At 30.7% G+C, this 21,807-nt stretch overlaps 2 protein-coding genes across 2 annotated transcripts; both read right to left on the bottom strand.

Moving 5' to 3' along the window:
* Positions 1 to 4,527: 4,527 nt before the first annotated feature.
* On the bottom strand, positions 4,528 to 5,103 carry LOC110700871 (pectinesterase inhibitor 3-like). The gene has a single exon (XM_021878454.1). The coding sequence runs from the start codon at positions 5,101 to 5,103 to the stop codon at positions 4,528 to 4,530; it is 576 nt and encodes a 191-aa protein (XP_021734146.1).
* Positions 5,104 to 11,772: 6,669 nt separating this feature from the next.
* LOC110700870 (pectinesterase inhibitor 3-like) lies at positions 11,773 to 12,348 on the bottom strand. Its single transcript, XM_021878453.1, has one exon. The coding sequence runs from the start codon at positions 12,346 to 12,348 to the stop codon at positions 11,773 to 11,775; it is 576 nt and encodes a 191-aa protein (XP_021734145.1).
* Between the last annotated feature and the right edge of the window lie 9,459 nt (positions 12,349 to 21,807).

The following is a 21,807-nucleotide window of genomic DNA, read 5'->3' as shown; positions in this document are numbered from 1 at the left end:
ACAAACACTAACCTAGAGCAACATTATCATCACCAGAAACCTTCTTCTTCACCATTGCAAAAACTACAAAAATCCAAAACAACGAAACCCTAAAAATCGAAACACTTCAAAATTGAATAAAATGAAATAAAATTGAGTAAACAAACCTGAAATTAGCAACAATCAACTTCAAAGTGAAGAAATTAAAGATCGAAAAGAGAGAAATTCAAGTAGCAACAACGCCAAAAGCAAGAGAAGAAAAGAAGGAGAGGAGAGAGAAAAAAAATCAGAGAAAGAGAAACAGGAAAGAGAAACAAAATAAAGAAGAAAGAGAAAATAAGAAATTTTTTGGTTCTTTTTACATTTACACGTGTGAGCCCAAATTGGGCAGCCCAATTTGCACTTGTTTGCTGTGATTTTCAGTAAATTAGTGAAAACCCGGTTTTATTAAAAGTTTGTCATTAACTAACTTGAAGCAAAAGAAATAATGGGATAAAATTAGTAGATATTATAAATTTATAATATTCCTATGATCTAATATAAGACGGAAATAAAGACAAAATTAAACTATGAACTAACTTAACATTAATACTCCATAGATTTTTATTTAGCTAAATATAAATTACTAATCTGTATCTCCAATCTGTTTTCTAGCTATTATTTGCATTAATTAAATACTTTTTTAAAAAACACAAACTTTTTATTAAATCGGGTGTTCACTATTTTAGTGAAAATCGAAAGGAAGCGTGAGTTTGGTGGCCCAATTTTGGCAAGGAAAAAATAAAATCTTATTTTCTCTCTCCTCTTTATTCTACAGATTCTCTTTCTTCTTCAATCTTCTTTTTCTCTGTTTTTTCTCTCTCCTCTAGTTCTCATCTTCTTTTGTTTTTTCTCTCTCCTCTAGTTTCTGGTGATAATCGATGATGTTGATGTTTCTGCTCTAGGTTAGTATTTGTACTTTTTTTGTAAATTTTTCGTCGCTTTGCTTGTGAGATGGTCGGAAATGGTGGAATCAACAATGGTTTCAACGCGATCGGCGTCGCTAACGGTGGTTCTGGCGGTGACTTTTGATTTGTTTGAGTGATTGTATAGTTTTTTCATGACTATTGTTAATTTTTGTGTTTGTTTCGTTAATTTTGATACTCTGTTTTGCATATGTAGTTTAATTACTTTTGTGAAAAAAGTCACTTTTATGAAAAAAAAAAAGGGTAACTTTTGTGAAAAAAAGGGTCACTTTTGTGAAAAAACAAAATCACTTTTGTGAAAAAAGGGTTATTTTTATGTAAAAAAAGGGGTCACTTTTATGAAAATATGGAGCACTTTTGTGAAGAAAAAGGGTCACTTTTGTACAAAAAAAGGTCACTTTTCGCAAAATGTTCGATGTACAATAAAATTATTGTAAAACGGGGGCATGCAAAAGTTTTTGTTTAAAAAATTAGCAATAATTTATTTTATTTTATTTTTAATTATGATAAAGAAATATTCAGAAGTCATTCTCACGTGGCTAAATTGTTTGTTTAGAAATAATAAAATTCTGGTAAATTTTGGCTGTACAAGCCTGATAATCTTCTTTGAATTTCTCCCTTGCAATGGATTTGAGACTGATCTAGGACTCCTATCTATAGATTTAATTTGGAGGGTACGTCGGATCGATCTTGGGGCTTGCTCGCCGGCTAAAGTCTAACCACTCCCACCAAAAATGCAATGAAAAGCATAGCCATGAAGCCCATGACATACATAACCTTTTAAACAGTTAGATTTGTATTACATTCGTTTTAAAATAAGACCATCATCAAATTTGAGATACAAGTAACATACAAAGTGTACGATAATACAAGTAACATTTTTTATTTAAAAAGATTTGTTAAAGCAAGGACAAAGAACATCTCTAATTATTGATGCGAAAATAGAAATTAAAAATACAGAAATTCTTGGCTACATGGAATTTCGAAGCGAAAATTCATACCCAAGAGATGATATCCTTTCTAGAAAACTAATAGACCTTTAAACTAGTCATACAACATTACTCCAGTCGATTTCACACAAGAACTACTAATTGACTTGAGCATTTTATTCTTTTCAACCCATCTTTAATTGTCACGTTTAAGATCCGATACCATATATACTAGTTTTACTTCGAGCACATAACAAGACAAGATTAATTAAAGATGGTGACTACCACAATAAACCTATTTTAAGGTTTATTCGCACACGAAAATACGAAGCCTAGGATGAGGAACACAAGCGCCAGAGCAACATTGTTCTGGAGGGCCAGAACTTGCACATATTTTGCCTGATGGAATGCAATACTCATCTTCTGCTCCCATCAATTTTTCAACTTCTTTAAGTGCTTCCAATGCTTGTATCTCTGCCTCCAACAGTCCATTACCAAATATTTTTTTGTTTTTGTAAGTCATTGCTGAAAAATCAAAGTAGCAAAAACATCAATATTCCCTATATTTTTTTAGTGCTTTTGATCTTCATATATATATATATATATATATATATATATATATATATATATATATATATGATGAGTAAGTCAGGTAAGAATAAACATTAACTTCTTTTGAATATAATTTATAGATTAAAGTATTTTTGAAAAATATGATCACGTAAGACTGTGTTAGATTCACTTGTCATTATTGCAAGTTATCATCCTTAAATCTAACACAGTCTCATGTGTTTATATGTTTCCTTGAATAGTATGAATCACCAAAAATACACATGTACAAGATATATAAATAATAATGATAAATTCAGAATAATTTATATAAAAACGAAGGAAGTATTGATCGTGCAAACCTGAAGCAGTGAGCATAAGGCATAGTATAATGGCAAGATTGAAGTAACCCTTCATGTTTTCACTTTTTTTTTTTTTTTTAAACAAAGTTGTTTAATTGATGAGTTTAAATTAACTATCAATAGTAGTTTGTGAATATAGATTGCTCATCTGAACTGTTTGATGTTACTGCTCTATATTTATAGCAAAATCTTATGCAATATTACAAAGCATCATTTCCAACATGTTTCTAAATAATGGTCATTGTTGAATAACATAATGTTCATTGAAAAAATGTATACCATTACACGTTGTACTAATTCACTGAATAGTCATCTAGGTAATAAGAACACTTGGCATATATGTGTAATATAATTGAGCCACATGAATCGAAATTGAAAGGTGTGATCTATTCACCTTAACTGAACTTTATGAACTTATTAAAACTATATATCAAAATTAATTGATTTAGGTGATGAACGTTTAAGAATGAAATTTAGATTGAATATATCATCTCATATCATTGCATTATTGTATGTGTTACTTTAATTATTATTTCTCAAATTTATAAATTTTCTTTGTTGAAATTTTACTACGAGTATATTTAATTTTTTTCGAAGTTTAGTTATATGTGCTGAAGCAAATCTAGGTCCAGCTCGATTTGTTGCGAGAAAATTTGTTGTATTTTATGTAACCAGATTGTTAGAATAATTCACAAGTTCAATCATACATTTGCTAGTACGTACATATAAATGATTAAATGATGCATTGCTAGCAAGAACACCTTTAAAAACGATTATATTTTAAGTGCACCATATACATACTAAAATAAATACCAATACTACAACTAACCTCAATGGTCCTCAAAGTTGAAACGTATAAATTTTTATTCTATATAATGATACAGAGTATAAACAAATAAAGTAAGAGAAGTAACATAATTAATTGAACAATTACAGAGTTAGCTAAGTAATATCTTGTCTTGATAATCTTCTAGCACAAAACATGCAAATATCAAGGCTTATTCAATTCAAGTAAGATAAGTAGATCGATAATCCATGCATGAGACACTCTTGGAACTTGAAAGCATAAACCCTCCTATAACTTCACTGAAATCATTGACATGTTTTTCTCTTTTTTTTTTTTCCGCTCTTCACCTCATAAAATATAGGGGACCTTAGCTTGCATGTGATCCACCCGTTAGTTCTTTACCAATGCTAACTTACCATGCATGTTGAGTTGATTTAGAAGTACTACATACGGTCTAAATTACTCGCAACTTTAAGGTATTATTTTATATCTCACAAATAATACCTCAAAGTTGCGAGTAATTTGGACCGGAGGTAGTATATAGTTGGAGAATATGCCTAATCACGAATGAGCAAAGTATTGCTCATTTACACAAACTGGTGTTTTGGCTCCTAGCTAGGCTTCTATACAATATGTTTATGGTTGTTTATAATGTGTTATTTATTGGAAAAATAAATGTTTTAGAAAGGAGATAGAATAAGGGGCAGGCATTGAATATACAACTCTGTATCAAGAAAATTAACTCATAAGAAACACATGATTAAGGGCCTATATTGATTTACTGAATTGAAATGATTGGAGCTGAACTGAACTCAATAGAGTTGAAATGAATTGTTTATCAGAGAAAGAAATTAGGAACTGAACTTATTGAACCTTAACTGAATTGAAATTAATGTTGTATTAAACAAGTCTTATTAATGAATAACTACTAATGTAGTAGTATAAAATAATCAAATTTAAAACTGCATACGACGGATGAGATCGATAGCATTAGTAGCAAGATGATTGAGTGGTGTTGTAGATTCTTGAACTCTTTGTAAGACAACATCTCTAGCCCTCAATCCTTGTAAATTGTTAAGGCAAGTGTTTATAGCCGTAAACACGGGTCTGATGTTATTAATCATGCTTGTCCTCTTCGACTCCTTGTCACTCTTACTACCACCACCCAAGTGGTCCGTGGTGTCCATTGCTGCGTTCAATCCCTTGACCGTGTTAGCGATTGAGGTACTGCAATCATTGAGGGAGTTGGCTTCACGGGTCCAAACTTGAGGTTGTTTCGAGATTTGTGTGATGCTCTTAGACCCTGATTGGGCTGCAGCTATGGTGGCTTCTATTGCAAGGCGAGTTGACTTCTTTGGGGTGCTGTTGATGCGGTCAACGTCGGGGAGGAGGGTTTGAAGGCATAAGGCTGAGTACGTGGCGTCATCGCAGGTGGATATGAGGTATGATGTGGCTGGGGAGTAGCTTGCTAAGGAGCCTGTTACACAAAGGAAAAGAAGGGTCGCTACCAGAAAAAATTGTTGTCGTGCCATTGTTTTGGTTTTTTGGTTGTTGAATTAAAGGATATGATGTTTTGGTTTGATGTGAAGAATTGAAGGTTGCATGAAATATTTATAGATTTTTTAAGTCGGCTAAAAGAGAGTTCTAATTACAGTCCAAGTTTATGTCAAATATAACTCTACAATGTTGGTGTATTGGTATTGTTGCAATTCGATTTCGTTATATATGGAAAGATAGAGTTCATACAACGTAACTAGAGATAAAATATATAGAACAAACTTACAATAACAGTAATAATGAAATATAATTAGTAGTTCAATTCTACAACAAAAAAATTGTTAGCTAAGACAGTTTCCTAAAACTTGTTACTTATAGAAGATAATATTAAAAAAAAAAAAAAAACAATGTCACAATAATACATACTTGTTCTATTATGAAAATTTTGTCAGGTTAATTACCTCTAAGCTTTTCCTTATGTAATGTAATAATTTAACTCTAAAGAATAATGATTGGACGAGTATACTCTCTAAAATATTTATTTACCTATTTGCTCTCATTAATGTAAATTATTATTATTATTAATATAACAAGAAATTAATGTTAAGACCTTTATCCTCTTAGAAGAAATATCCTTTATTAGTTTAGTAATAAATTTTCTCTAGCCAACTTTCCATATAATGACATAATTACACGTATTCCTAATGCTAATATAATTGAAGTCCTTTAATTTGTGCATAAATAGGCAGGCTATTTGCGCTTGAGTTTCATACACAATACTTTGTCAAATTTTTTTTCTCTTGGTGTTCTTACGTAAAGAAGTACTAATGGCGAAAGACAGTGATGTTCATAGTATCATGAGCAAAATGACATCATTAAGTTGTGTTTCTCATCCTAAGAAATCAGCAAGCAACATCAAGAAGAAGCACATTATCAAAACCACGACGTCTTCAACACCGGTTTCTTCTACAAATAAAGGTGTCACGGCTAATCAAGGCGTTGTAACAATTACTCGGGCGAATCAACAAGGCAGCGACAACTCGTGTCTTCCGAATCTCCCTGATGCTCCAGTAGCTATGCCTATGCCGTCTTATTGTCACAAGTTTAGTTCTAGGATATTGAGTAATATGTATTAGCTTAGCGTACATGACTTTCTTTAAGTCATTAAGTGTAATTAAGTAGTTTGAATAATGCTCTAAATCGATCTCTTAAGCATTATGTTGGTGTACTTAATTAGGAAAATATTTTGTAAGCAGAAATTTGTTACTCCGTATTAATTAAATCTAACTTTTGAGTACATTGATGACCTTTTTTTTTAAGGGGAAGAGTATAGTTATGACTTGGTGCATACTTTTTTTTTTTTTTTTTTTTTTTTTTTTTTTTTTTTTTTTTTTAAATTAGAACCATGAGGTTTTTGTTTTCTTGATTTTTGGCTTAAGGTTTAAGTCAAGTCATGTTTGGACATTTAGGTTGATTTCAAGTTGAATCATATTCGATCCAATTACCAAAACTATTTCCAATTTATAATCTTATAATCTTTAGCTTGCCATTGCGAAGGAGGGTGTAGCGGAAAGGAAGAGGAATGCTACAAGAACGAGAAAGAATTGTTTCACCATATCATTGTTTTTGTTATTGTTGTTAGGAGATCGTTTTGGTTTGATGCGGAGAATTAAAGAATTAATTAGAATGAAATAATTTGGGGTTTTTTTTTAGTAGGCTAAAGAGGTATGAAGTAGGTTTAGGTCAACTCTAACTAACTCAGGTATAAAATTGTAGCAAATCGATTACAACAAAGTAATAATATGGAAAGAAAATATTTAGAGGGATTTAATCTAGTTGGCTAGAAATACAACTATGACATCAATGGAATTCCTTGTCGGTGTAGTACTTGCATATGCATGAAGCCATTGTTTTTTTTTTTTTTTTTTTTTTTTTTTTGGAAATAAACGTCAGTATTGAACCAATTAAACTTAAAAAATAAAATAAAATGGAACAATGCAATTGAACTTGAAGCAAAAGAAATAATGGGATAATATTAGTAGCTATTACAAATTTAGAAGGTTCTACAACAAAACTTATGAATAATAATAGAGTTTTATTTTTCCTATAATCTAATATATACTAAGTAAAAGATAAAATTTGAGTATGATCGAACTCAACATACATTTGATACTCTATATATTTTTATTTTACTCAAATAAATTACTAACTCCTTTCCTATTATTTTTATTTATAAATGAATATTTAAAAATAACAATTGGTTTTCTCAAAAGAAAAAAAATGGCAATAATTTTTTATTTTTTATTTTTAAGTATGATAAAGAAATGTTTAGAAGTCAATCTCACGTAGCTATATTCTTTGTTTGGAGATAATAAAATTTTGGTAAAATTTGGCTGTACAAGCCTCATAATCTTCTTTGAATTTCTCCCCGGCAATGGAATGAGTCTGATCTAGGACTTCTATTTATGGATTTAATTTGGAGGGTCCGTCGGATCGATCTTGGGGTTCGCTCGCCGGTTAAAATCTAACCACTCCCGCCAAAAATGCAATGACATGCATAGCCATAGTCCATGGCATAATCTTTTCATTAGCTAGATCCGTATGTATTACATTCGTTTTACTAGTAAGAAGTTTTTTAATTGAAAATAAAATCATCAAATTTAAGATATAGATAACATATACGGAGTATACAATAATACAAGTAACATTTCTTATTTAAAAGACTTGTTAAAGCAAGGACAAAGGACATCTCTAATTATATTATTAATGCGAAAATATAAATTAAAAATACATAAATTCTTGGCTACATGGAATTTCGAAGCGAAAATACATCTTAATCTAAGAATTGATAGACACCCAAGAGATGATATCCTTCCTAGAACACCAGACCTCTCTAAACTAGTCCTCCAACATTACTCCAGTCGATTTCACACAAGAACTACTATTGACTTGAGCATTTTATTCTTCTATTTCCGTCCATCTTTAATTGTCACGTTTAAGATACAATACCATACTAGTTTTAGTTGGAGCACATAACAAGCAAAGATTAATTAAAGACGGTGACTACCACAATAAACCTTAGGGTTTATTCGCACGCGAAAATACGAAGCCTACGATGAGGAACACAAGCGCCGGAGCAACATTGTTCTGGAGGTCCAGAACTTGCACATATTTTGCCTGATGGAATGCAGTACTGATCTGCTCCCATCAATTTTTCAACTTCTCTAAGTACTTTCAATGTTTGTATCTCTGCCTCCAACAGTCCCTTACCAAATATTATTTCTTTGTTGGTGTCAGTCATTGCTGAAAAAAAAAAAAATTAAAATAATTTTAAAAAATTTCTTATGAGCTTCATTACTGATAAGAAAGAATAAAAATTAACTTCTTTCGAAGATTTAGATAAAGCATTTTTATTTTATACTTTGTCAATGCAAAATGAACTTAAAAGGTTTCACTGTGATCAGCGGCGGACCTGCCTTTGTGCCTGGTGAGTCAAATGACTCACCAGGGCCCAAAAAAATTATTAAGTTTCTTAAAAAAAAAAAATTAAATAAATAAATTAGTTTGTTAATTATTGTGATTATTATTTTAGGTCAATTTTAAGCTTGTTAATTATAAGTTAGTATTGTAATCTTGTCAATTTTCTATTTGGATGATCTTTGTAAATAATTTTTCTTAGGAATTTTGGTAAAAAAATTTTTTTACATATTTGGTTATCGATTGTGACTCACCAGTCGGAAATTTCTGGGTCCGCCACTGACTGTGATCACATTTTTCCTTGTACGGAGTATATAAATTACAAAAAATATACAAGTACGACTGTATGAGACATACGAATAATATTAATAATTTAAAAAAAAAAAAAAAAAAAAAAAAAAAAAAAAAAAAAAAAAAAAAAAACCGAAAGAAGTATCGATCGTGCGTGCTAACCTGAAGCAGTGAGCATAAGGCATACTATGACGGCGAGATTGAAGTAACCCTTCATGTTTCACTTCTTACTTATATTTTTAAAATTGTGTGAGTGATGAGCTGAATATAATTGGTTATCTGAATTGTTTGATGGCACTGCTCTATATTTATAGCAAAATCTATGCAATATTACAAAGCATCATTTGCAATAACATGTTACTAAATTATGTTAATATAAGTACAGTATATCCATTACGCGTGCTAATTTACTAGTAATAAGATCACGTGGCATGTGTAAATGAGCCACGTGAATCAGAACTAAATACAAAGTAGTAGTATCAATTAACTAGTTTAGTAATCTTGTTCGTTGAGAATGATCGTTGATACACAAAAAAAGTTAGATCGAATATAATCTCATATCATTGCATTTTTCTACGGCATGCCACATCTGATTTACCGGGACTTAGCTCTAACTATATTTGGATCTGATTCGAGTTGCACACGTGTCTTAAAATGGGTGAGTCTTCTATCAAGGGTTTTCTACATTCTTGTTGGGAGACTCCCACCATAAGCCAAGTAATGCAACCTGGTAAAAGCTACACATACAATTGTTGTATGTGGTCCCTACATACAACTCTAATTTGTCAGGTTTCTATTGGCTAAAATAATAGGCACAAGTTGCATTAAATTCAATTTATATTTGACTCATAATTTTCTCCCATTTTCTGTTGATGTGTCAAATTTCTAATGGTGTTGTATTAGGGACAACATACAATGGTTGTATGTGTATCGGTGCAACCCAGATTCGATCCAAATGTCATACTCAGAGCCAAGCTTCAATGAACTGGGTTACTTAAGTTATTTTTACTGAAATTTATAACTTTTTTTGTTTAATTTTTTTTTCAAAGTTCAGTTATATTTGCTTAAACAATTTAAGGTCTATCCATCAAATTCGATTAATATATTGTATTGAATATTATAACCAAACTGTTAGAATAATTCACAAGTCCAATCATACGCTACTAAGTACTAACCTCAAAGTTAAACGTATAGTTTTAAGTTCTTGTCAATTTTTTTCCTAAACAAATGAATAAAGTTAGATAAGCAGCTTTTAAGTTACGGAGTTAAGCAGTTAGCTAAGTAATTGCTTCTGTTGCTAATATTCGATCTAACACAAAACAAACATCAAGGCTTATTCATTCAAATAAGATAAATGGATTATCCATCACGAGACACTCATGCAACTTGAAAGCATAAACTCAAATCTTGAAAATTGAAAGCATAAACCCTCCTATAACTTCACACTTTTGGAATTAGCTTAAAAAGCATAACAACTTCACTGAAATTAAAACTTTTTTTTTTCCCACTTTTCACTTGCTAATATAATGAACATAGGCCAATTTACCGTGCATGTGAGTTGATGTAGAAATAAAAATTTGGAGAATATGGCAAATTATACTCTTTAATTTATACCTTTAACTTTAATTTATACCTTTAATAGTAGAGAATAGTTATATACTCAAATAAATAGTTTAGTAGAATTAAGCCAATTGTTGATTTGCACAAATGAGATGATAGAGAATGTGCATAAATACCTTTGTATATACAATACACATTATGTTATTATTTTGTAATTATGTAAACCCTAGATATGCAATAATTACATTTATATTTTGTTGTATTATTATTTAATTATGTAAATTTTTAATAAAACATGTTGCTTCTAGAGTTGTGTGATGCTCTTAGATAGACAAGGATTGGGATGCGGTTATGGTGGCAGTTATTTAAAATTAGTGGATATCACCAATTAGTATTATGTGCACCATGCATGGTGCATCTAGAAATAGGTGCACCACGTCTATACTTTTAAATATTTAGTAAAAAAAATTGAACATTTTACAAAAAAAAATTAACATTTAGTAAAAAAAATATGAACACGTCATAAAAACTGAACATAAACATGCAATTTTTATGTTCATATTTTATAAAGAAACGTTCATTTTGTATACAGTAAATGTTAAGTTTATTTTACAAAACTATTGAATTATTACGAGTCCGTCTGAATCGTAATAATTCAAAATTTGCCATTGTTCAGATTGTTTTTACAAAATGTTCAAAATTTGTTATTGTTTATATTTTTTTTATTAAATGTTCAAAAGTATAGGCGTGGTGCATTGCAATTGTTCAGATTTTTTTTATTATTAAATGTTCAAAATTTGTGATGTTCATATTTTTTTACTAAATATTCAAAATTAGTGCTTGTTATGGCTATAATCAAGTGTGAGCCATGAGCTTTAATAAAGGTAATAATATAATTTTTCACCATAAACCTTCCTTTTATACAATGATGGATGCACCCTATTATACCAAGTGTATTGATGGTATTCATCTAAAAAGGGAAGGAAGTATTGATCAGGCTAAGGCTAAGACTAACTACTTCTTCATATATTCTAAATAAAACAGAATCAGATTTTTACTTTACGATTGAAAACAACACGTAGCATTGTACTGTGTCATTGTTGCACAAAATAGACAAAGCTCCAAATTTATTACAGAATAGCAGTTATTTTTGAAAAAAAAAAATCACATTAGATGGCTAAAAAGGTATAATTACAATTATTGATTCTTTAATTAATATATTTATATATCTAATGACAATTAAAACAAAGAAGTACCATATGATATAAAATCAACTCAATCATTACTTTAGGATCCTAAATCTTGCCTGATAAAAACAAAATACTCTTAATACTAATGTACTGCTAGATCTACTACAAATAATAATATGATCAAATTTAAAACTGCATACGACGGATTAGATCAATAGCATTGGTAGCAAGATGATTAAGTGGTGTGGTTGACTCTTGAACTCTGCTTAAGACAACATCTCTAGCCCTCAATCCTTGTAAATTCTTAAGGCAAGTGTCAATAGCCGTAAACACGGGTCTGATGTTATTAACCATGCTTGTCCTCTTCGACTCCTTGTCACTCTTACTACCACCACCCAAGTGGTCTGTGGTGTCCATTGCTGCGTTCAATCTCTTGACCGTGTTAGCGATTGAGTTACTACAATCATTGAGAGAGTTGGCTTCACGGGTCCAAACTTGAGGTTGTTTCGAGATTTGTGTGATGCTCTTAGACCCTGATTGGGCTGCAGCTATAATGGCTGCTATTGCTAGGCGAGTGGACTTCTTCGGGGTGCTGTTGATGCGGTCAACATCGGGGAGGAGGGTTTGGAGGCATAGTGATGAGTACGTGGCGTCGTCGCAAGTGGATATGAGGTATGATGTGGCTGGGGAGTAGCTTGCTAAGGAGCCTGTTACACAAAGAAAAAGAAGGGTCGCTACGAGAAAAAATTGTTGTCGTGCCATTGTTTTGGTTTTTTGGTTGTTGAATGAAAGGATATAATGTTTTGGTTTGATGTGAAGAATTGAAGGTTGCATGAAATATTTTTTAGTTGGCTAAAGAGTTTTAACTACAATTGAATTTTATGTCAAGTATAACTCTATGTAATTCATGCATGAAGTCGAGTTTTTTATTTTTTATTTATTTTTTATTTTTAAGTTAAGGTTATATTGGAGAGTTAATGATGAACAAATTAACTTGAAGCAAAAGTAATTAGATAAGATTTATTAGACATAAATTTAGAAGTTTCTACGCCAAAAAAATTGTTAGCTATGAGCCTATGATAATTTTAGAATCTTCTACTCGTGTGTATTAGAGATGAAATTTAAAGTAATAATGTTAGAATTTTGTTTTGTTAAATATTCGCGTGAAATTATACATCAAAACCGTATAGATTGTTTTATTGGGCTAAGGCCTTGTTTATCCAACCCTAATATATTCATAGGATGCTTTGGGCCCAAAGTCCATTCAAATATGTCAATTATGTTTGTGGGCTGCAGTTCAGACTTTGATTAAAGAAAACAAAAAACACAACAACAGATCAGCCTACCTAAGATATAAACATATGGAGGATTATAAGCCTCATTATAACTAAGATATACGGATACTTCACCTTCATTATAACTAGGATACTTCATCCAACTGACCAATTATGTGTTCGTGTCGGATATCGTGTCAAACATCGACACTTGTGGGATACACAAAGATACGTCTGGGACCATATCCTATAATAATATGGGTAATTGTCAATAATATCAATGCCTTCATATATAGCTCATTGTTATTTGTTAATATGATATAATATGATATAAAGAGAAGACGAAATAAAAAATATATGGTCAATTTCTTTTTTAAAAATATATTATGTGAATTTTAACACCCCATATTCATATCCTTTATATTAAGATAGACGTTTTCCCGTATTTGTGTCAATACCCGTTCTTGTGCAACATAGCATTATAGAAACTAATAGCAAAAAATAGGATGAAATTAAAGAAGAACGGTCAGGAATAGCCAAATTTACGGAAAAAAAAAATGTTACCAACACTTATCCAATGTAGTATCATAGATTACTGCATAGACAGGGACCATAACTTTAATTTATAAATCGACAAGGCAAAATATTGCACACATAAATAACATATTGACATTTTTGCTTCTTAGCCCACACTCATACAATATAGTTTGAATTAAAAAAAAAAAATTAAAATTAAAAAATGATTGATATGATTAATAAAAGAGGGATACTAGTACCGAAGTACGTAATAATATTAGAAACCATCAAAATAAATTAAATGATGATGCTCTCCCATTCATTCACTAATGCCCTATTTCTTTAAGATAGCAACAGCCAACATTAGCAAGCAATTTGAAGGAAAAGTTGTTGAAAAAGAGTAGTGTAGAATCCAATTCAAAATAAGCGATGAGTGGGAGGTTGATGAAGAGACTTATGAAAAAGGGGAAATGGAGAGAAATGGCTACAAAAAATGAAGTCAGTGTCCAAAGGTTTAGTGCCTATTATAATGAACTGAACTGAATATTTTATGAGAGAAGGAAATATATTAAGAAAAGAATTGAACTGAACTGAACTTATTGGAACTGAACTGAAGATAATCTGAAGAGAACGGATCCTTAGTCAACTAACCGAATTTTAGGTCTAATGAGATAATTTCTAACAATTTTCTATTTAAAGAGATACCTTTAAATAAATTCTATGGAGTTGTAGATTTATGGAAGCTTTTATTTGTGCATATGGAATCACATTTATGGGACGATAGGTCGATAGTGTTAATATAATAAGATTCAATTCAATCCAAGGTCTTCATCGTTCACAACTTGTCTATGTAATTTAGGTACGACTAATTGACATTTGTATAGGTACGACTAATTGACATTTGTATAGTACGGAGAAATGTAATTGTACTTATAAATTTGAAACATATAACTATATAAGTAGTCTCCAAAATCATCTGTTGTTCTAAAAGATATCAAAGTTAAGATTACAATTAAGATGTAACTAGTGGGGCATTATTAGGATCAACTAGATACCCCCATTATTAGTTGATGAGATACTGTGTATTAGCTTGTCTTGACTCTTGATATAAGAATAAGCTGTCCACCGTATTAGAGTTCAATATCACGACTTATCGCCTTTTTAAGCTTGAAACCAACTTGATGAAAATGTCGTTCTTTTGGTCCCAACTCCCAAACGCGGTTAGACACTAACATTTATGATGTACATGTATGTATGCTAACTTGTTTGATCAATTTGAACCACATTTCTACAATATCTTAGGTTCAAGAATAGGGCATTTACCTTACACCTAACATCATCCTTATGTCAAGTGGACGCATGCTTAATTGCTTACGGTATCTTAATGTTTTTGCCGTTATAATTTATATATGTTGCACATAAAAGGGAGAAAAATCACACCATTACCTCACCTTGCAATTTCAATTGTCATAAACTTGCATGAAGACATGCATGCACTAGACCGAACACCGGGAGCTTCATTTTATTCTTGGTACTTGATGATTCATATAAATTTTGGTGTATGAAACTAATCAAGTAAGGATATACCGTAAAGAAAATAATAATCTTCGTGTTATTTACACACACACACAAAAAAAAAAAAAAAAAAAAAAAAAAAAAAAAAAAAAAAAGGATTATTCTTAATTAGTAGAAAACAAAAATTTAAGGTTATAAATGGAAGTTCGAAAATCCTCAAGAATTACATAATTATCAAATATTGTCAATTATTGAATTGAAAATAATGTCGATTATTCTTAATAAGTCGGACCACTTAATAAATCATAAAACATCCATGATAGACCTAATACATCATAAAACATCCATGATAGACCTAATACGTGACTACTTGTTTTATTTTGGTGGATATTTGTTCTGTCTTTTTCATAAATACTTTTATTAGTATTATTAATTTCAATTGAAAGGTCTTTTTCATTTATACTTGAAAGAAGCCTTTATAGCTTGAAACTACTGAGAAATGATAACAGGTCGGTCGGTTAAACAACTAGTATTTGATTGTTGGGTTGATTTGGTGGGCCACAGCTGGGCTTCATTGGGTTTCCTTCTGGACTTGGACTATCCGTGTGTACCCCATGAAATTGACCTTTTTATGTATCCACTTTCATTATATTTGGCAGTGATTTTGACATATTACGGTCCACGTAATTATATTTATTATTTTTTCAATTAAGACAAGATATAAAATTAGCTCGTCAAAAAACATTTATGCATACAAATTGGATCTTGCTAACAAACACTTTCAAACATTATTGGATAATCCTTTAAATTACAGCTAGTCTTGTGTGCGGCCAGTCACACCGTGTGACCACTTAAAGTAACCCCTATAACATTGATTAAGTAACCCATGTAATATCGATCAAGTAACCCCTATAACACTTACTGAGTAACTCTATAACAATGATGAAGTAACCCCTAACACTGATCAAGTAACCCCCATTACACTAGCAAAGTAACCCGTATAGTGGCTGACCACACGGCATATAAGACTTTGTGTTTAAACTATCTATAAAATGAAATCCATGTTAAAATCACGCGTTGATCGATTTAATTAAAATTAATACTTCTACTTTATATATCTTACCCATTATAGTTTACTAGTATCTTATGATTAGGGTTTAATATTAAGCTAGGATATTTATTTCACATTAACATTATTATTAAACTAAAATAAATGGAGATTTGGCCAAGCGCGTTATACACGTCTCAGTTTCATTGGTCCATGTTGATTAGCTACTTCCTAAACATTTTTCTGACGTTCATACACACAAGCTAACCAACCAATGGACAGCTTCCACGTCTTTGATGGGTCTTATGCTAAGGAAAAGTTAGTTATTTCCGGTATTTAAATAGTACGAATCCATATAGTGTAACTATCATGTGTTTTTTGAATGTGTTGTATGAATTTAATTAAGAGATAATTCATTTTGTGCGAATCATAGAAAGCCACGAGATGTTTAGATTGGAATTTTCTTGTATTAATTTACAATATATGAATAGCGATTGATTAAGAACTAGTACTACGTAGATGTCGTAGTAGTCAAGAATAATGTATGGACGTATGGTTGATGGTTATGATATTGATATCGACTCATTAAGTCTAATGGTTTTGCATCCCACATTTGTATTACGGAAATTTCTTGTAATATACTCCGTAAGTCTATTGGTGTGAATCAATTAAATTTTTTAGATTTTATTATATAAGAAAACAAATTCATATTGTGGATCAGCTAATAAAATCCATAGTGTACTTGGTTAGGAAAAGCATTGGGAGAAGTTTAGTAGGGAATGTAATAATAATTGTATGAGATTAATAGATTTATAATGTATAACTAGACATATCTAACTAAATTTTGTGTGATTATGTGAACAACTCAAAGTGATTAGTTTGAAACTATGAATAATTATGCTTAAGACATATAGTAACATATACTAGCACTATACCATCTTATATCATAGCCTTAATTTTCACATGTGGTAGATATATACACCTAATTATATATAATTGAATTCGATCAATAACCTTGGCTATACCTAATCAATCTTAAAACTTATTTTTTATTAAGGTGAATAAGTTACACCCTTGGCTTAATAAAAATAACTAAAAATAAAGAACAAATAAAATATTAATACGGAGTATCAGATTAGATCAGATAAGTCACTCCTCAGAAGAGATCTAGGTTGCAAGTTAAGCAATTTGCCGAATCTTAGCTTCTCCTTCTCTCACGTGTATATAATAATAATGTTAAATTATGCTAAATTACTCGTATAATTCTAGCAACTCCTTACTTTAATCTAGGGGCATGCAATAGTATAAGGTAGGTGGCTCATAAATAAGCAATAACTATATCCTTGAAACTAATATGCAACTAGTTATTTGGCGGCCAAAGCTGTGACGACCAAACCTCATCTTCTCAACCATTTTATAGTATAGATAGTCAAATCTTTTCATACTCCGTATAAGTTATATCTTTAGGGTTTTAAAGTTATTTAGGATATGTAATTTAGGTTTACAGCTAATATTGGTTTCAGTTGACCATAATAATTATATGAGGATAACGCATACAAATGTATGCAATAACCATGTATTAAAAGCATTGCATGTCATATGTAGTGACAAACGACAATTTTTTTTTTTATTTAAGAAAAACAGCCATTTATTTTTTGTACATTTCAAAATAATTAATGCATGCTACAACCATTTAAGCTAGGGCAATTGGCTTACTTTAATCCAATACTCCGTATTATACTAGTATATATATTTGAGAATATGTTTCTGGTTTTATTATTCTGTACTTCAATTATGAGGAATTATGTAATATAGATTTCCTTTTTTATATATATATAATCATTTTTCTGTATTATTTTGTATTTAATTATTTTGCGATGAATGATTTTTCAATTTATGGATCATATTGTATATAACGCAAAAATCTTAAAAATCGATCTTAGAGAACAATAATAATTATATCCATCAACGAAATTGCTCTTACCACCTCATAGGGCTGGGAATAATATCGAACGAAAACAAGGGGTGATGAGACTTAAAAACGATTAGGCGGCCGTGCCAATTGGATAAAAGGCATTGATAGATTATAACTAATCTATCCAATCCAAAAACTCCTTAATTGACTATAGGTAGATTTATACATGAATTTTGTCAAATTGTCAATTGCCAACGAACTACTAATTTTATTTTGTCTCTAAAATATTTCTTTCACTTCTTTTGTTATAATATGCTCTCTTGCATCTACCATCCCTCTATATTTTATTTCCTATATCAGGCTATCACACATGCAAAAGTGCAAAATTTAAATTTTAAATGCGTTTCAAGCAACTGCGAGTCGGACAATATCATCAATTATGCAAAAATCAATTTAAAAGGATGAAATTTAAAGATGGTGATGCTTCAAACAGTTCACACAGAAAAATTGCAGTAGTGTATTCATTTATTCAACATTTTCACAGTAGTTAAGATATCTCAGCTCTCTTGTCTTTTTCATTTTTCCATTTAATTTTAATATTTAGATATCACCCTTGTCTTTAGGCAATTGCATATTTTTTTTCTTTCATTTTTTTCCTTATGATTTATGCATGGTGCACTAGATCTACTGTAACTTTAAAGCATGTCATATTTTATATGTCGGCTGGCAATTAATAACATAGAATTACTCCATTATAAGATTTACAACTTTTATAACTTTACTAGGGTGGCCAACGCGCGCGATGCGAGCGACATGAATAGCCAATGCGGAGAAGTTATCAAGACTTGTCTTTGTACTAAAGATTTTAGCTTGTACATAGTTATGATTAGTAAGCATTTTGCATGTAAAATGTCTTATGCAATATTTAAATACCTTGAAACTGGTAAGAATTAATACAATGAACCTTTAGAAAGAGTAATAATCGACTATTAAGTTCAAAATCATATATCCTTAACCTTTTCATATGTATTTTAAAGAGTAAAAAATAGCATTTACATGCTTATCTTATAGAGTCTAGATGATTCTCTAGAATAAAATTTTGATACATATTACAAGCTGAAAAACAAAGAGAAACAAACAGAGGAATTATGAAATTTTGCATCAATTTGTTCTTGGGTACCCTATGAGTAGTTAGGACTCTCAGGTGTTAAATTTTAGTTTTGAGTTTGGATTTTGATCAAGTCCAATGCAACGTACATTTATACTTAGTATTGCTGTTAAGTCTAATACGATCGTCTAATATAAAGTTTGGTAGCTTGAACCCAATGTAAAAATCCAATAATAATAAAATACGGAGTAGATTTTTTTCCCCTCTCTTTGTATATTGGTCCAGGGGCTTTATTTTTTATTTTTTAATACTCTGTAATTAAACCCAATGTAAGAAGAGCTGAGTTGTCCAATGCAGGCAAGCTTGAGCTCAGCTTAATTCAACTCAACAATACAAAGAAATACAGTAAATCATTAAACTGATACTCATTAGATGCAGAGCATGTAGCATTATTAGGATGCATCATATCAGAATCTCACCAGAAAAGTGGTATCTTCTCTTCTGACAAGTAACGATAAACCTTTAAGGTAGGTTAGGATTGATAAGAGAACTACTCACACCTCCTTTCCTTCAAATATAGAATATACATCCAGAGCCTAAGCTCAAAGGCATTCTACTCCCTTTAAAAAACATGTACCTTGAAAAATTGCATCTTTTAAAGTTGTGGACTCTCATTTTACGCTCTTAAACCCAAAATTATAATCGAAATTCAGATGCCATTTGCATCTCATAACAACGAATCTACTAGAATTGTTGAAAGCCACCTTGTAAAATTCTACAATCCCCAAAATCAAAACCAAAGTACAATCTAAAGATCATAAATAAAAATCCTAAAAAATCTTATAGGGAAAAAATTAAAGTACCTTTTGATCGGATTTGTGGTAGCGCTTAACTGGACAAACCACAAAGTCACTGACAAATATTCATGAAATGATCAAATTGAAAGAATAGAAAGAGACATGAGGGGCTTCCATGATGTAGTGCTCGAAAGTTGGTATATTTCCCTCGCTTATAGTGTTTGTGGTTCTCCATTCACTTCAATTATCTACTATATTTTTTTCTTTCAAAATCCAATCAAATTTAGGAAAAATAGATGAATACCCGGACCCTAAAATTTAAAAAGGATAATACCTTAAAATCTAAAATCAATCAAAACCTTATAAAACAATTGAAAACTACCTTTAAAGATTGTCAGTGACTTTGTGGTTGAAACTTGAAACCAATAATTCAACCGATTGAATGTGAAGATGAAAAAGTACGTAATAACATAGAGAAGATATACAATATTAAAAAAACCTTGTAATATTAAATAGGGACAAATGCATAAATACACATTTTTGGGGTTATAATTGTCACAACACTATTCATAAGAGCAAGATTCTACTTTTTATAAAGTAGGGATAAGTACAACTCCCAAAAGAGTAAAATAATGTGTAATATTGTTTGGTGGATAAAATTAAATAAAAATAGTAGTAGAAGTAGAATTTGAATTTGCAAGAAGCATTTTCTGTAAAAATTAAAATTACTAATGGATCAGAGTGTTCATTAGCTCTTTTTTGTTTTCAATTTTAATTTTTCTTATATGGTAAAATTACTATACTAATCGAGAGTAGTTTCTTTGATTCTGTCATTTAAAATCAACATGTTAGCATTAATATGGAATATATTGCACAATGATATCTAACGAGCTCTAAAATCTTCGTATTACTTATCACTTGTAAGAAAAAAATGAATCATCTCCAATGATTTTCTACATATTAAATTAAATTAACAAAGTACATAAGATGCATACGACATACTATCACCCTTCATGTATAGTTTCCCATCACGAACAGGCCGGTCACAACTCACAAGACTCACAACTCGATCACTAGTGACCATATAATAACGTACGATCGATTTATTAACAATTCAACACAAGTCTCTGAAAATAGCAATTTTCTAGCAAAGAGTGAAAACCAACCGAAAGGGCACATAAATGGATAACATTGGATTCATTGGTACCAATAAAGCGTGCCTTCAAAGAAACTTGTCTCATCAAAGACAGTACAATTATATAAGTAATGTGCACCTTTATATTGATGTTGGCATACTAATAGACAAATTATGTTAAAGCTTAATCTAGCTTGTCTTGTTAAAACATTGTCCTGTGTCCACCAACATGGTATGTCCTGATAATTTCTGCAGATAATTAGAACCTTATTGTACGTAATTAGTAAATTAATTTTATACTTGAAAAGGTATCCAATGAAAGCCTCTTAGATTGTGTTTTCTGTGAAATGTACTTAAATCGAACCATATTCCTTAGTTTTTTAGTTAAATCTGTACAATTTGATAAATCCCATGAATATTAAAGCATTTGTATATGGTACTAAGTCTACTAACTGCTCAACATGCACATGTGTAGTGATTAATTAAAATAGTAATTAAGGCTTTATTTTTGGCTGATTTGGAATCTCCTCTTTTTATAGGTCTGATTTAGCTAGATCTGATCTCATCTAATTTATACACTTAATTAAGTTAATTCAGGATTTTCTTAACTTTTTAGGTGTTGTTTGCTGCATTAATTAGTCTTATTTAGGAACACTACTACATCGGTCGTCTAATCACTGGGTAAACAGCCCATTAGCCGTTTTATAGTAGATGTGGCTGATGTCAATTTCATTATCGATCACTACTCTCTATTAGGGGTAGATAGAGATTCCGGTCAATAGGTAATAAACTGATTGGAAATTATAAGGAAAGGATCGAGCCATTGATCATATATGGCCAATCTCAAACTCGTACTTTCTCTGTATCTAATACTTGCAACACAATATTGTGGTATTTATTTTTAGATCGAGAT

Source organism: Chenopodium quinoa, unplaced genomic scaffold (assembly GCF_001683475.1).
Source record: "Chenopodium quinoa cultivar QQ74 unplaced genomic scaffold, ASM168347v1, whole genome shotgun sequence".
Lineage (NCBI taxonomy): Eukaryota > Viridiplantae > Streptophyta > Magnoliopsida > Caryophyllales > Amaranthaceae > Chenopodium > Chenopodium quinoa.
The sequence above is the reverse complement of the archived record's forward strand: the minus strand, read 5'-3'. Positions and strand labels throughout refer to the sequence as shown.